The 15,515-nt window shown below is 43.9% G+C and overlaps 1 protein-coding gene across 1 annotated transcript in view; it reads right to left on the bottom strand.

Moving 5' to 3' along the window:
• Positions 1 to 15,515, bottom strand: part of GGT5 (gamma-glutamyltransferase 5) — a 91,516-nt gene that overhangs the window by 7,933 nt on the left and 68,068 nt on the right. Inside the window, exons 9-10 of the mRNA XM_040349359.1 lie at positions 13,679 to 13,776; positions 8,952 to 9,064 (exon numbers count right to left, since the gene is read on the bottom strand). Of these exons, the coding sequence (XP_040205293.1) occupies positions 8,952 to 9,064; positions 13,679 to 13,776 (211 nt within the window). The remainder of the gene's footprint in view (positions 1 to 8,951; positions 9,065 to 13,678; positions 13,777 to 15,515) is intronic.

The raw sequence follows: 15,515 nt of genomic DNA, 5'->3' as shown, positions 1-15,515 counted from the left end.
GAGATCCTAGCAAAACACTTTGTTAAACATGGGAAATTACTCTCTAGAGAAGACATCTTAAAAGATATCAATCCGTCCCTCTTATCTCAATGGAATTATATTCAAATTAGACACTTTTTAACCAATAACGAGAACATCCTTCACTGGAGAAGACCCCTCACTTCGCTAGAAAATCTCTGCACTAAAACATCCCCACACAGACATATTATCTCGACTGTTTACAACTCTCTATTTGAAGACGACAATGACTTCTCCAGCTCATCCTGTAAAGCATGGGAAAGAGACCTCGACATAGAATTGACTGAAGATGACTGGGAGACAATTTATCTTTACGCACACAAAGGATCACTAAATGTGGCCACACAAGAAAGTGGCTTCAAGATCATCACCAGATGGTACAGAACCCCTACATTTCTTCATAAAATTTCACCCCTGGTGTCTGACAGATGTTGGAGATGTAAAAGAGAGGAGGGCTCTATGCTACACATTTGGTGGTCATGTCCTCTAATTCAGTCCTTCTGGGTATCGGTACATGAAACAGTTAAATTAGTAACATCGTCAAACCTAAGCTTTACCCCGGCCCAGTATCTATTACATTTCAGTTCGTTGCATAACAATCAGTATTTGAAATCACTCCCCATGTTCATGATTAATGCAGCACGGCACTGTATCCCTTCTCACTGGCGGTCTTCTAACACTCCAACAAAAGCTGAGTGGTTTAGGAGAATAAATAGCATGGAAAAAGTTGAGGAACTCATTAGTATTTCCCAAGAAAAAATTACTAAATTCTACGCAACCTGGTCTAACTGGTCAACATTCAAAGACTCTCAACATTACAAATCTATTATAAAATAAAGTTATAGATAGGAGTAGATATTGAAACATTTCAGGACTTCTAACCTTTTTTTTTTTTTTTTTTTTTTTTTTTTTTTCTTTCTTTTCTTTTTTCTCTCTTTCCCTCCCCGCCTCCCCCCCCCTTCACAAATTTGCTTGACCAAGCAACTATATTCCCTCATCTTAGTTCTATAATGAAGGCACTTTTGCTACATATATGCCTTTATGAAATTGATTATTTGCAACCTCTTTATGATTGTTCATTTTTCTGATATATACAATCCTTCACAGTTATTGTGCTTCTGTAAGTGTTTGATGTATTATGCTTTATTATTCACCCAATAAAGACTCTTTGTGAAAAAAAAAAAAAAAGTCTCCTCAGTGAAGTGAGGAGTAGGACGCTCTGCTTTAGGTATTGTGTATCCTCAGGGGAAGAAGTAAAGCTGTGGCTCCCGTTTTACTCAGTAGTGTGGGTCTCTCTCCACCAACACCAACCAGCAACAGTCTGTGGGTCTCTCTCACCCCCCACAATCACCAGTAAAGCTGCTGCTTAATAAAATAAGACATCCCCTAAAAATAAGACATAGTGTGTCTTCTTGAGCAAAACTAAATATAAGACGGTGTCTTATTTTCGGGGAAACACGGTACATTGGTGGGCAGTGGAAGGAAGAATGACTTCTAATGTTGGTGGACAGCGAGATGAAGAATTTTCCCTTATGTTTGCGGGAAGTAAGCTGAAGAATTCTCCCTTACGTTTACGGGTATTATTTACAGTATATATATGTTTTCATCTGTTATATTAGAATATCACCATTAGGTGGCACACTTAGCAGCAAAAACACTTCAGGAGTTCTAGACCGCTGATAACGGAATGTAAGCAAATTTATATGAAAATATCTCAATCCAGCATGACATGAAAAGAAAACTGTTTCCAACATTTAGATTAAAAGCAAAGTACAATTGGTTTGCAAGAGGCATGAAAGAGGTTGGTAAATGTCAAGCTGAAATGAGCATTCCTAAACAGAGGGTTGGTCTCCAATACCATCTATCACATACATATAATTCTAATTGTTAAAGCGGAGGTTCACCCGAAAAAAATGTTTTAACATTAGTTTGAGGCTAATTATGTGAAGCAGAATCGTTTTTTTTTTTTTTTAAATCAATGCAGTACTTACCGTTTTAGAGATAGATGTTCTCCGTGGCTTCCGGGTATGATCTTCGGGACTGGGCGTTCCTATTTGATTGACAGCCTTCCGACAGCCTTCCGACGGTCGCATACAGCGCGTCACGAGTTGCCGAACATCGGCTACTTTCGGGAACTCGTGACGCGCTGTATGCGACTGTCGGAAGGCGGTCAATCAAATAGGAACGCCCAGTCCCGCAGCCCATACGCCGCGGAGAACATCTATCTCTAAAACTGTAAGTACTGCATTGATTTAAAAAAAAAAAACACCCGATTCTGCTTCACATAATTAGCCTCAAACTAATGTTAAAAATAGATTTTTTGGGTGAACCTCTACTTTAACTCTTTTACCCCACCAATTTTATAACAATTCACACCTTTAGTTATGTAACTAGAACAACTAGCACATGCCCCAGGTTTCACAACATCAAGGGATTGAATAATGTGATTAGAACAGGGTGGGTTAACAAACGTTCACATCTCCCATCACATTCTTGGACAATCACATCTGCGTTGACACATTAAATGCTAATTAGATTAAGGTGACTAAATTAAATTGTCTAGCTGTAAGACCCCTTTCACACTGTGGCATTTTTCAGGCGCTTTTGGGCTAAAAATGGCTCCCCTGCAGTCTCAGTGTGAAAGCCAGTGGGCTTTCACACTGAGGCGATGCACTGGCAGGACGTTAAATAAATTCCTGAAAGCAGCATCTTTGGAGCGGTGAAGGAGCAGTGTGTACACCGCTCCTCCACCGCTCCTCCCCCTTGAAATGAATGGGCAGCGTGGCTGAACTGCCGGCAAAGCGATTTGTAGGTGGTTTTAACCCTTGTTCGGCCGCTAGCGGGGGTTAAAAGCGCCCCGCTAGCGGCTGAATACCTCCGCAAAAATTATGGTAAAGCGCCGCTGAAAATAGCTGTGCTTTACCGCGGACACTCACTATAAAGGAAAGTCTACTTGGATGAGTGGTGAAATGTCTTCAGCTTTGCAGAACAAGTACAGTTGAGCGCAAATAACTACTACTAGTTGTTTTATAGTAGGTGCATCATATATACAGTAAGCTCTGCACAAACTGTTATAAATCCTGTATAATAATAATAATCTAAATTATTTGGTCAGTCATGGACCTCAAACATTGTATGGATTGGGGGTTTAGTACAAGTGCCCCATAAAATGGTCACCCCTATATGCCATGTGTTTTTTAAATAAATTTTGACTCTTGGACTATGATTATCGTTAAGTACATGACTCTCTATAGTTGCTTTGCTCATTCTTTCTGTTTTGGGTTTGAGGTGACAAGCTGCCTGCTGTTGAGTGTAAGACTAGGTTCACATTGCCGTGACCTGAAAGTCTGTGACTTATGGTGCAACTTTGCCAGGCGACTTCCTGGCAATTTGCTGGTGACTTGGGTACTACTTGATGCAACTTGATGTGACTTTGAAGCAACTTATGAACGACTTTGAGGCAACTTGGAAGCAACTTTCAGAGTAATGCCTGGATAATCTTCCTGTATGGCAGATCCAAATTACATCAATATAGAGGAGGATCCGACTTGGAGACGACTTCCATTAAAGTCTTTGGGCACAGGTCGGATATACGTAGCCTTTAAGTAGTGTCCAGGGGGGATCGGGGCATTGCAGTGCTACATGGTCAAGACGTCTACTGGGCATTGGCATATTACTCTCCAAGGGACCGCCAGGCAAATGAAGAAGATCATAAGGCTGGTCCAAAGGTGAATGAGTATCGCAACACTGCTGGGACTAGGAGGATATTAGGACTTGTCAAGGACCAGCAGAGGAGGACCAATGACTGGAAGTATCAGTGCACAGGCGGAAAGGAAATGAGCTACCATGCAGGAATATGCAGAACCAGGGGAGCCCACTCTCCATCAGATGTCCACAGTGCCAAGGTTCCTGCCACTGTGAGCCAGGTGGGCAGAGGGTCTGAAGTTGCTACCCTGGCCTGACAGGCTGGTCAACAGCACCCTCACCAGTATCACAGAACCGCTGTTACTTGACTGAGGGATGTGCAGATTACTGGGGCTCTCGCTTCCTGTAAAATGAAACAACCAACACCACATTCTTCACTCCCAAGAAAGATCAGATGGCACATATTAATGGCCATAGCAGCCAAACAACAAATTAAATACAAATCACGATATAAACAATCGTAATGCATATAATAAATAGGTCAATGCAAATGGCATTCAGGTGAACACCATCTCATTGTAAAAAAACACCATGTCTCATCCTCCAACTCCCAATGACAGATCGCCAAGCCCCCATTACGTACAAAAAACTTGGCTACTGCCTTGTTGACTTTGACCCTAGTTCTGTTAATTCCTTCAAGAGAGAGAGAGAGAAACACCAAGCAGACTTTGCCATGATATTGGACCCCACAAAGATGGTATCTGGGAAAAACGACTTAAGCCACAAAAAATACAATTTAATGTCCCTGATTAGTTCAGCAATGCAGACCAAGATCATTACCCCCCACGTTCAATAGAACCACATCAGGGAGGCCGTCCAATCTAGCATACCTGTGCATTTCAGGCATGACCCTAGACCATAGCATTCTTGGAACGCCAAGCCATCAGACTATGACCTCTTCCTTGGAGAAACCCAACAGCCTACCCCCCTCCCGTACCTCAGCCCTCCTGGCACCCCAATAAACATACAAGTGATCCAGGATCCACACCAAGCATGCCTCTGAGTTTGAAATGAGAAAAAAGAAGGGGGAGGGAATATAGCACCCCCCAATAAACCCAAAGAACCCCCCATAACAAACAACATGGATATGTTAAGAACTCAGGAAAGAGGGGAAAACAGCAGGAAACCCCCCCCCCCCCCCGGACATACAATAAATGAGGGCGAACATAAGAATGAAATCGAACAGACTCCTATCACCCAATACTCTGAACCACCTGATCACCCAAACCCCATCTGATCACTTTAGTAGCTGCCCCAACCTGGATTGCATGGGAAGAATAATTGTCCGCACTCAACCCTGAAGACAAGACAAGCATAGCGACCTGCGCGGTAGCCCTGCATCGCTTGCCATACCATAAAAACTTTAGCGCATCATGTTGCACAGCCAACTTTAACAAGAAAGCCAGCCCAGCTAAATTCCGTGACATAGAAGAGACCGAAACCCCTGCATTCAAAATTCCTGCCGATAAAAAAAAGTAACAAATGCACCCCATCCTCCTCACGAGAGCACCCCCCAACCTCACTTACCAGGCCCCTCCATTCCTGCCAAACCTTGCTGTACACCGTCCAAATAGCCACAGAGATGAACTTACGAATCAAGAGCTGTGAAGTGGCAATGCGATGCTCCACAGCCGTTCGGGACAGGGAATCCCGTGCTGTTCCATCTGCCACTGAATTATCAATTCCTGGGACATGCACAGCAGACACAAACCAGTTAATACACAAACAGGTAAGAACCAAGTGGCAAAGCAAGCAGACGACAGGAAGAGAAGAAGCCGTATTGCTATTAATGGACTGCACCACCCCCAAATTATCACAATGTAATCTAACACGTCTATTACTAAATTCCTCACCCCACAACTCCACTGACAGCACAATGGGAAACAACTTCAGGGCAGCCAAGTTGCACACCAAACCAACCTCCCGCCATGCCGCTGGCCAATACCCGACACTCCCCTGACCTTGGCAAAACACCCCATAACCAGCTGAACCTGCCTCATCAGTAAACAGTTCCATATCAAAAGATGTCAAAGATGCCAAAAAGGAATCCCACACTTGCAAGTCCTCTTAAAGGTTCCCGCACCAATCTGATAGAGTCCGCTGCCAGTCGCCTACAGAAAACACATCTCATGGGCATAATGCGGCAGGCAAAAAAAAATTTCACAAGAAAGCGGCAGGCAAAATTTAACTTCACCAAGAGTCCCTAAGCTGAATTTTTGTTGCTCTGCAAAACCACGGAGACCGCCCTTTTCAGATCATCAATTTTGTCCAAAGGCAAATGGCACTCCATAGCCATCAGTATCAATGACAATACTCAAAAAACACAACTCTGTGGCTGGGCCCTCAGTCTTGTCTGCGGCCAAGGGGACACTAAAAGACTCAAAAACATGTTGGACCATAGACAAAAGAGAAGCACAGATAGAACTCCCAGCTGGCCCTTTACACAAAAAGTCATCGAAATAGTGAATAACTGAGGCTAGACCTGAAACATCTCGAACCACCCATTCCAAAAAGGAATAAAACTGCTCAAACAGTGAACATGAAATAACACAACCCATGGATAATGACCTGTCCACGAAAAACTTTCCTTGCCATTAACAGCCCAACAGATGACAGCAACTAGGATACACTGGTAACAGATGAAATGCAGCCTCGATATCCGTCTTAGCCAACAACGCCCCCTGACCATACCGGCGCACCCACGATACCGTATATGAGACCGTACAAAGGTCCGGGTCAATGGAATCGTTAACGGACCCTCCCTCGTATGAGACAAATAATGAATGAGCCAAAACTTGTTCAGCTCCTTTTTGGGAACAACATCCAAAGGAGAAACAACCAGATTGGGCACTTGCGGCGACTCAGAGGGGCCAGCCATGCGACCCAACTAAACTTCCTTAAACAATTTGTCCGTGACAGACTCCGAATGTAATCGAGAAGACCGCAAGTTGTTGGCCAAAGGAGGAACCACCTGCAAATGACTGTTTCATTTGAAACCCTCCAAAAAACAAAATTCTAACAATGAAGCCGCCTCCTGATTAGGATAACGCTTTAGGAAAGGCTCCATCCTTCTTACCTTCACCGGTGCACTGACACTGCGGGTGAGACCCCCTGCAACTGGAACATTTGTGACAGAAATGGCACTTAGCTCAGAACTTGCAAGTACCAGCAGTGTATTGCCAACAGAATCCCATGCGACTGCCCGCTGAAAAGGGAGCAACCAAACTCCAAAGACTGATGTCCTTATGGTCCCACTGTAGAGAAGGGCAGACCGCCTTCCGTTGGCAGAATTGTTCAACGTAACGCAGCCAAGCAACCTCACCATAAACTCACTCCGCCTTGCCAATAGAGTTTAGATAACAAAAAAGTGGGGAGCAATTTTCAGGGGCCTTTTCACCGATGACGCTCACCAAAATCAACCAGTTTGCAAACGAGCAGGGAATCAGCCGATACCGCAGTTTTTCTTCTTCCTCTTTCTTACTTTCATCCAGTTTAACTTTGTCCAAGTTAAACTTTTCTAAGGGCAACAAAGAAATATCTCAATGTACTCACCCTTCCAGATACGCTCCTTCACTTCCGGCTTCAAATGAGCGCCCAATGGACCCTCAAAACACATGTAAACTTTGCATTTGGCGGCATCCGCCAAACGCACCCCATCCACCCCAGCAGTACCTTTTGCAGCCACAGCGGCTTAGGAAACCATAGCCGCTGCACTGGCCCCCGCCGTCAGTTGCGGACCCAGCAAATCGCCTGTTTCTGCTCCAGCACCAATCGTGCCAGCCACCGCTGAACCCGGATCGTAACATGGAACATTCACCACCTGACCCCCACCCGGTGCAGTGGAAGCGTGGGACATGGACCACGCCGCCACCGGAGAACAGTTACCCACAGACCGTGCGCCAGCCTCGCAGCGTGCCAACACCTCTCAAAGGCTGAAGTGTGCACCACCCCATCCGCCTGCGCTTTTGCCACAGAAGGGAGAGATAAGTTTGCACCATCACCCACTCTAGCAGCCACACCCCCTTATACGTCGAGACCCCCAGAGCCCCCATTCTGCCCTTGTATTCCCCCAAGCCAGAGACAGCAGTAGAAAGAGACAAGAAATAAGTATGAGTCTTACCTGGCTGTCGCTGCTCCTCAGGGCATCCACGCTGAGCTCTGCGTGGATGCTTGGCACTGTGGACCGGGTCCGCCATGGAAGGGGATTCCTCTCGACTCTCACTCTGGGTGTTTCACTCAGATTCCTCCACCGGCTTCCGCTTGGCCGGTGGAGTCGGAGAGTCCTTGGCAGAGCTTACAGAACATCTACGGACGGCAGATGTCGTCTCAGGGCTAAAATGCTCAGGAAGCCTGGACCTCCTAGCATGTGGGCGACCATGTGAGGGGCCAGAGTATGAGTCAGAAGAGGCCTGACTGGGCTCCTGTAGTAAGTCAGAAACAGTAGCCTGGAGCCAGCCAGCGCCTCTGGCTTCAGCCTCAGCTCGGAGCTGGGACAACAGGGCATCTAAATCGCTCATGCTACCTTTGTCCTTTTTTTTTTCTTTTTCAACAGGAGAAACCTTCTTAATTCTGTGAAAAGCTCCGACTGAGCTCTGACAAGAAACCTCCTCCCCTCTACATCCACAGGAGACCCCCAACCCTTGGGACCCACCAATCCGGGCAAGTGGCTTAATACCTCCCCTTATCACCATAATTTTCTCTGCCTCTCTGCTCATGCTGGCCCTCCTCCAAGTTGCACTTTTTGCTCCAGGCGATTTACTTTATTCACCCCCAGCCTGTGATGATTGAGGGGGAGAGTCCCTTATAGTGGCTATTACAGAAAAAAATGTAATAGAACACCCCTACAAAAGTACAGGGCTTATTCTCATTTGTCCCACTGTTTGTTCTTCTGATCTTTGCTCTCTGGCAGAGCAATGGACTTTTCAGATTCAACACATTTCCAGGTGTGTCAGATGCCTGCGTCCCCTCCTGCACATTGTGGTTCTTTCCACTGGCACCTATGTCTCTCAAGGATACAAGAGTGACAATGGGGTTAGCAGAAGGAACCACAGTAAAAGGTGAGGGATGCAGCCATCAGATATTCCAGGAACTGCTGAAAGTAAAGAATGTTTAGGCACCTGTAGCTTTTGAACAGAGCTAAGATCAGAGGAATGAGGGACGGAGCAGGTGAACAAGCCTAAAAATATGAATGCATGTGTTTTACCAATAGACAAAGTAGAAGTACTTACCTGTGTAGTGGCGCTTATGATCCTCACCCCACCAGCACCGCCTATTACCAGTTGAGACTTCTTGTCATGTGACAGAAAAATGGCTGGGGTCATGGATGATGGGGGCTGCTCCCCTGGAGTGACAAGAACAAGAAAATTGAGACCATTTGACAAGAACAATTGCATTGATATCATTATTGAACATTACCACCGACTGCAGTAGTGTGTTTGGTGGGATGCTCCCCTGGCAGTGAAAAAGCTCCATATAGTATAATATCTATGGAGCCTGTCAAGCTTAGCTAAACCATGATAACCCTGTCAGTAAAATAGTTGGAATTTTATCAGAGGATCCTATCTGTTTTTTACAGTACAAGAACAGAAACGTGACAGCTCATTTATGCTTGCCAAGACTGTATTGATAAATAGAAAATTACACTGTTAGATTACTATAATTCTTTAGTCGTTGTAATGTAAGGTTTTATTTTCTGCCTTTCTTAGTTTTCAATGTTTTGGTGTGTGGATGACAGATCGATGACCTAGAGCAAGCTTTCCAATACATTAACAAGATGCAGTCCCACCCCAGCCTGACATCATGCTGATAAGAGCTGTCTCTAATCTCCATTACAAGCACTAGTCAAAAGCATGATTCATCTCTTCCCGTTGTACAGCCCATAATGATTCACATTTATTTATTTTAATATTACAACATATTTCCTAAATCAGCAGCTACATCAGGACACAATCTGCTGTGTGCATAGCTGCAGAAAGTCTTTCAGATAAAGCGGCGTGGCTCAACATAAACCATGAAAAACGAAATTTCCATAAATGGGATCTGTAATGGTTTTTGGCCAATTGTATTTCCTGTGAATGTTAAAGGAGAAGTCCAGCCTGAGCTTTTTAGACTGGGCTTCTCCTAAGGGTCACAGGAGTGCAATTAATTTTGCACTCCTGTGACCCGTTTTTAGCGGAGATCGGTCTGAAGTACGCTCTCCACTGCAATCAGCCGGGGCAGAGCATCATCACGATTTCCATGTCGGGATCCGCCAGCTGCCCTGATTGATGGCAGTCTCAGCGAACCGCTGAGACGCTAAGACAGCCTCTCCCCACCCCTCCACGGCTCAGGGTCCAATGAGCGTGGAGAAGCAGAGAGGAAAGATGCTGACTGACAGTCAGCAGCTTTCCTCTCGGGATCTGTAAGAACCGAGCCATCAGCGGTGTTCGTTGGCTCGGTTCTCAGCGCAGAGGCGGCGGGGGACTGATGGAGCATCGGTCTGATGCTGCATTCACCGAGATAAATATGAATCAAAAAAATAAAGTAAACCCATTTGTCTCTTTTAACACATTTACAAACATTTTTGTATTTTTTCTTATTTAATAAATATATTTTAGAAATACATTTTAAATACTGTATAATTCAAAGAAGTGCAGCGCTACAATAATAGCGCTACAATAATATTGTGATAATAAAGAAAAGGGGATATGAAATAAAAAAGTGAAGAAAATATATCAAACCCCCAAAAAATTTTTTATATAATTCCGTGAAAAATTCATAAATTTAATCAAAATAGAAAAAACTTGTGCCATCCCATCCAATAAATAATAAATAATAAATTATTTTTTGGGGGGTTTTCTTTATTATCACATGAGTTATTATTGTAGCGCTGCGCTTCTTTGAATTATACATTGGTTGTAAGTTTCTTAAGTGCTGAACTTTAGTGCTTGATGCTTCATTCACTAATTAATTTTTATTCATTCACATTTTATATTTATGACACATTATTAAGTTACACTTCCTTAGCGCTGCATCAGCCGTAGGGCTTTTTTTATACTACATTTTAAATACTGCTTTCTTGAGCTGCTCTCTTAAGCTGACCATACATGGATTGGGATTCGACCAGTTCAGCAGGGACCACATTTTTATTCATGTATAGGTCTTGTGGTTGTACAGTCAAGCTACTGATCAGCTTCTGTACAACTGCCCTGACGGATATTCCCTGCTCCATCAACGCTGTAGGCTATTGCCTGCAAAGGTGATCTGTGTATTCTGACAGCACGGAAGTCTCTCCTCTGTCAGAATATAATAGCTCAGCGGGGAGGATTCCCCCTTTTACACTAAATGTTTGGATGGGGGAATTGAATCAGCTTTTTTCATTCAAACTGATGGTTGAATGAAAATAACTCACTCATCTATGGGCTACCTAACTTGGAGGACAATCTGGCTTTTACAATAAAGACCCGTACACACGATCGGATTTTCCGACGGGAATTGTATGATGGCAGGCTGTTGTCGGAAAATCCGACCGTTTGTATGCTACATCGGACAATTGTTGTTGGATTTTCCGACAACAAATGTGAAATAGCATGCTTTAAAATTTTCAACAAATGTGTAGTGTCGGATTATCCAATCGTCTGTACAGAAGTCCATCAGAAAAAAATCAAAAGTACAAACACGCATGCTCAGTAGCAATGCTAACCATAACACAACATTAGCAGTTGCCCAAAGGGTGGTCTTTTCCATCTCTATGCAATACAAGTTCACGGCCAACGACCTTTGAACAAAAGTCCTACGCTTTGTCCATGGAAAATCCGATTGTGTGTACGAGGCTTTAGGCAGTCCAGCAGTAGAGGCTCACAGAGGGTCTCCATAAAAAAATAAAAAATAAAGTGCATTTGCAAGCAAAGGCCGCGTACACACGGTCGGTCCAAACCGATGAAAACGGCCTGAAGTCCAGTTTCATCGGTCCAAACCGACCGTGTGTACGGCTCATCGGTCTGTTGTCCTTCGGACAAAAATGAGAGAACTTGCTTTAAAATCAAACCGATGGACGGCTGATCATCGGTCAAAACCGATGGTTAGTACACAAAAGCATCGGTTCAAAACCCGCGCATGCTCAGAATCAAGTCGACACATGCTTGGAAGCATTGAACTTCGTTTTTTTCAGCACATCGTGTGTTTTACGTCACCGCGTTCTGACCCGATCGTTTTTTTTAACTGATGGTGTGTACGCACATCAGACCATCGGTCTGCTTCAGCGGTGAACCGATGAAAACGGTCCGTCGGACCATTCTCATCGGATGGATCGACCGCGTGTACGCGGCCTCAGGGTTATTGTTAGTATTATTGTAAGGGTAGGGTGCTGCTCTCAATGCAGAAAATTACTAGTGCTGATATTTCCCCATTGAAGCACTCTGAAGGCCCTGCTGAACACAGCAACATTGATTGCACATGTATGCTGATAGAAGGTGATCACTGAGCAAGCTTTTCCTAAATGAGCTATATGTTTTCAATCTAAATACCTGAGGGTGGAGATAGGTATGGCTATTTACGGATAGCAGTACTATGGTATGTACATCTAAGCAGCTACATGGGCAGCAAGGGTTACAAAACTGCAGTTATTTCACTGCAAAATCAGTATTGTATTGTCACCCTACAAATAAAGTGCCTATTCAGTGGTTTGACTGGCATGATCAACTGGTATTTACAAATTATTCCATGGGGTACTTAGAAAAAAAAAAAGCTTGGACCAGCTGGTATGGGCAGCCTATATCACATATGTGATTTCAAAGTTTGACCATAGTTCTATTTCAACAAAAAGTTCAGACACACTTCAGGGTGCTTCTGGCCCACATGGAGGAATGCCTTAAATAGCACTTGTAGTAGAAAGGTCTTTGCAGCTGCAGGAGTCCTAAAAGACCCAAGGCCTGGAGCGACAGACTGATCTTATAGCTGCAGGCTAAAACAAACTGCATCAATACGTTTAAAAAAAAAAAAAAACTATAAACCTGAGGTGATTGAAGGAGACTGTAGTGCATCAAAAATAGTATCTTCAGAGATAGACAGACTGGCTAACCTACCTAATTAGAGCACAGTTGCAATTTCTGTTCACTAAGTTATTTTGTTCTTTACAGTACATAGTTGCGTAACACATTGCCAGCTCCCTAAAAAATTTCTGCACTAAAACTCTAGAGCACAGGTGTCAAACACAAGGCCCGCGGGCCCTCGGGCCGAATCCGGCCCTCCAGGCCATTTCATGTGGCCCTCACACCTCTCCTGCAGCTGCCGGAGAGCTCCAGCCCTCCTCTGGTCCTCCTCCAGACAATTACTTTCTGCTTTCAAGCAATGCATACAGCTTCTTCCCAGCGTAAGGTAAGGGGGGGGGCACTGTGATGTAAGGGAGATTGGGGGACTCAACTTCTGATGGTGGGGTGGTTCTTGACATCTAATGTAAGGGGGGATGCGCTGGACATCTAATCTTACACATATAACCGTCCCTTTTGAGGGCAATCATAATGCTGATGCGGCCCACAATGAAATTGAGTTTGACACCCTTGCTCTAGAGCTTCCCTTCCCCGCTCCCTCTTTTATTTCCCTGCCCCCCTTTTCTCTTTTTATCCTTCATCCTATTTCCAGATCTGCCACGTGGTCACAACTTTGATATCTAGAGGCCTACAAAGGTTTGACAAGAATGCCCTGGCTTTGGCTTTAGAGAGCCTTGAGTGGGTAAGTACTCATACTTCCTCCTCTCAGTTCAAATGTGTAATACATGCTATTGTTCATGCTTATGACCCAATTTTGTTTCAGGTTCTGGACCTATTGTAACATGTCCTGTGGGCTGTAACTTTTCTTGATAAATTTGAATAAACTGTGTTCTGTTAAAAAAAAACACCTCTAGAGCTGGCTAAACACCACTAACCTAGCTTTAACGCCTCTAATGCCACTTGACTTCAGACAGAAAAATAGTTCTCACCTGCCCTGAGTGGCTGTGAAAGAGAAGAAATGCAGAAATCTGCCAGCTGATTATTCAGGATGATCCCTGTGCTTGGTGAATAAACCATTGCGCCAAATCTAAAAAACAAGAATAGGATAGTAGCTCGTAGTCACTAACCGATAACCCAATGGTAAAACAGTTTATTATGAAATCGCAAAAGAAAAATACAATACAGCAAATTATTAAATTATTAATTAAGACCCTGATGAAATGGGTACTAAACAATCCCTGCAAAGTTAGAAGAATGTAATCAAAACTCTGCCACTACATATATGGAAAGTGAAGCATATACAGTTGTGCTCATAAGTTTACATACCCTGGCAGAATGTATGATTTTTGCCTGTTTTTCAGAGAATATGAATGATAACACAAAAACTTTTCTTTCACTCATGGTTAGTGTTTGGCTGAAGCCATTTATTATCAATCAACTTTGTTTACTCTTTTTAAATCATAATGAAAACAGAAACTACCCCAATGACCCTGATCGAAAGTTTACATACCCCAGTTCTTAATACTGTGTATTGCCCCCTTTAAAATCAATGATAGCTGAAGTCTTTAGTTGTATTTGTGGATGAGGCTCGTTATCTCCTCAGATGGTAAAGCTGTCCATTTCTCTTCACAAAAAGCCTCCAGTTCCTGTAAATTCTTGGGCTGTCTTGCATGAACTGCACATTGGAGATCTCCCCAGAGTGGCTCAATGATATTGAGGTCAGGAGATTGAGGTGGCCACTCCAGATTCTTTATTCTGCTGTAGCCAATGACAGGTCGACTTGGCCTTGTGTTTTGGATCATTGTCATGTTGGAATGTCAAAGGACGTCCCATGCACAGCTTCCTGGCTGATGAATGCAAATGTTCCTCCAATATTTTTTGATAACATACTGCATTCATCTTGCCATCAATTTTGACCAAATTTCCTGTGCTTTTGTAGCTCACACATCCCCAAAACATCAGCAATCCAACACCGTACCTTTTATCATAGGCCTTGTTGACTCCTCTCCAAATGAAGCGTTTATGGTTGTGGCCAAAAAGCTCGATTTTGGTCTCATCACTCCAAGTGACTGAAAAGCCTGAAAAGTATGTCCATGTATAGTATAGTATGCACTCAATACTTAATGCATTTTGCATGAATTACTGCATCAATTCGGCGTGGCATGGAGGTGATCAGCCTGTGGCACTGCTGAGGTGTTATGGAAGCCCAGGTTGCTTTGATAGCGGCCTTCAGCTCATCTGCATTTTTGGTTCTTGTTTCACTCATCTTCCTCCTAACAATACCCCACAGATTCTATATGGAGTTTAGGTCAGACGAGTTTGCTGGCCAATCAAGCACAGTGATACCATGATCATTAAACCAGGTATTGGTACTTTTGGTAGTGTGGGCAGGTGCCAGGTACTGCTGGAAAATAAACCTAGCATCTCCATAATGCTGGTCAACAGAAGGAAGCATGAAGTGCTCTAGAATTTCCAAGTAGAGGGCTGCACTGACTTTGGGCTTGATAAAACACAGTGGACCAAAACCAGCAGATGACATGGCTCCCCAAATCATCACTGACTGTAAAAACTTCTCAGTGAACCTCATGCAACTTGGATTCTGTGCCTCTCTACTCTTCCTCCAGACTCTGGGACATTGATTTCCAAATTAAATGCAAAATTTACTTTCATTCTAAAAGTGGACTTTGGACCACTGAGCAGCAGTCCAGACCTTTTTCTTCTTAGCCCAGGTAAGATGCTTCTGACATTGTCTCTGATTCATGAGTGGCTTGACACAAGGAATGTGACAGTTCTAGCCCATATCTTGGATACGTCTGTGTGTGGTGG

This window comes from Rana temporaria, chromosome 1, assembly GCF_905171775.1.
Source record: "Rana temporaria chromosome 1, aRanTem1.1, whole genome shotgun sequence".
NCBI classification, from domain to species: domain Eukaryota; kingdom Metazoa; phylum Chordata; class Amphibia; order Anura; family Ranidae; genus Rana; species Rana temporaria.
This window is presented reverse-complemented; position numbering and strand designations above follow the sequence as displayed.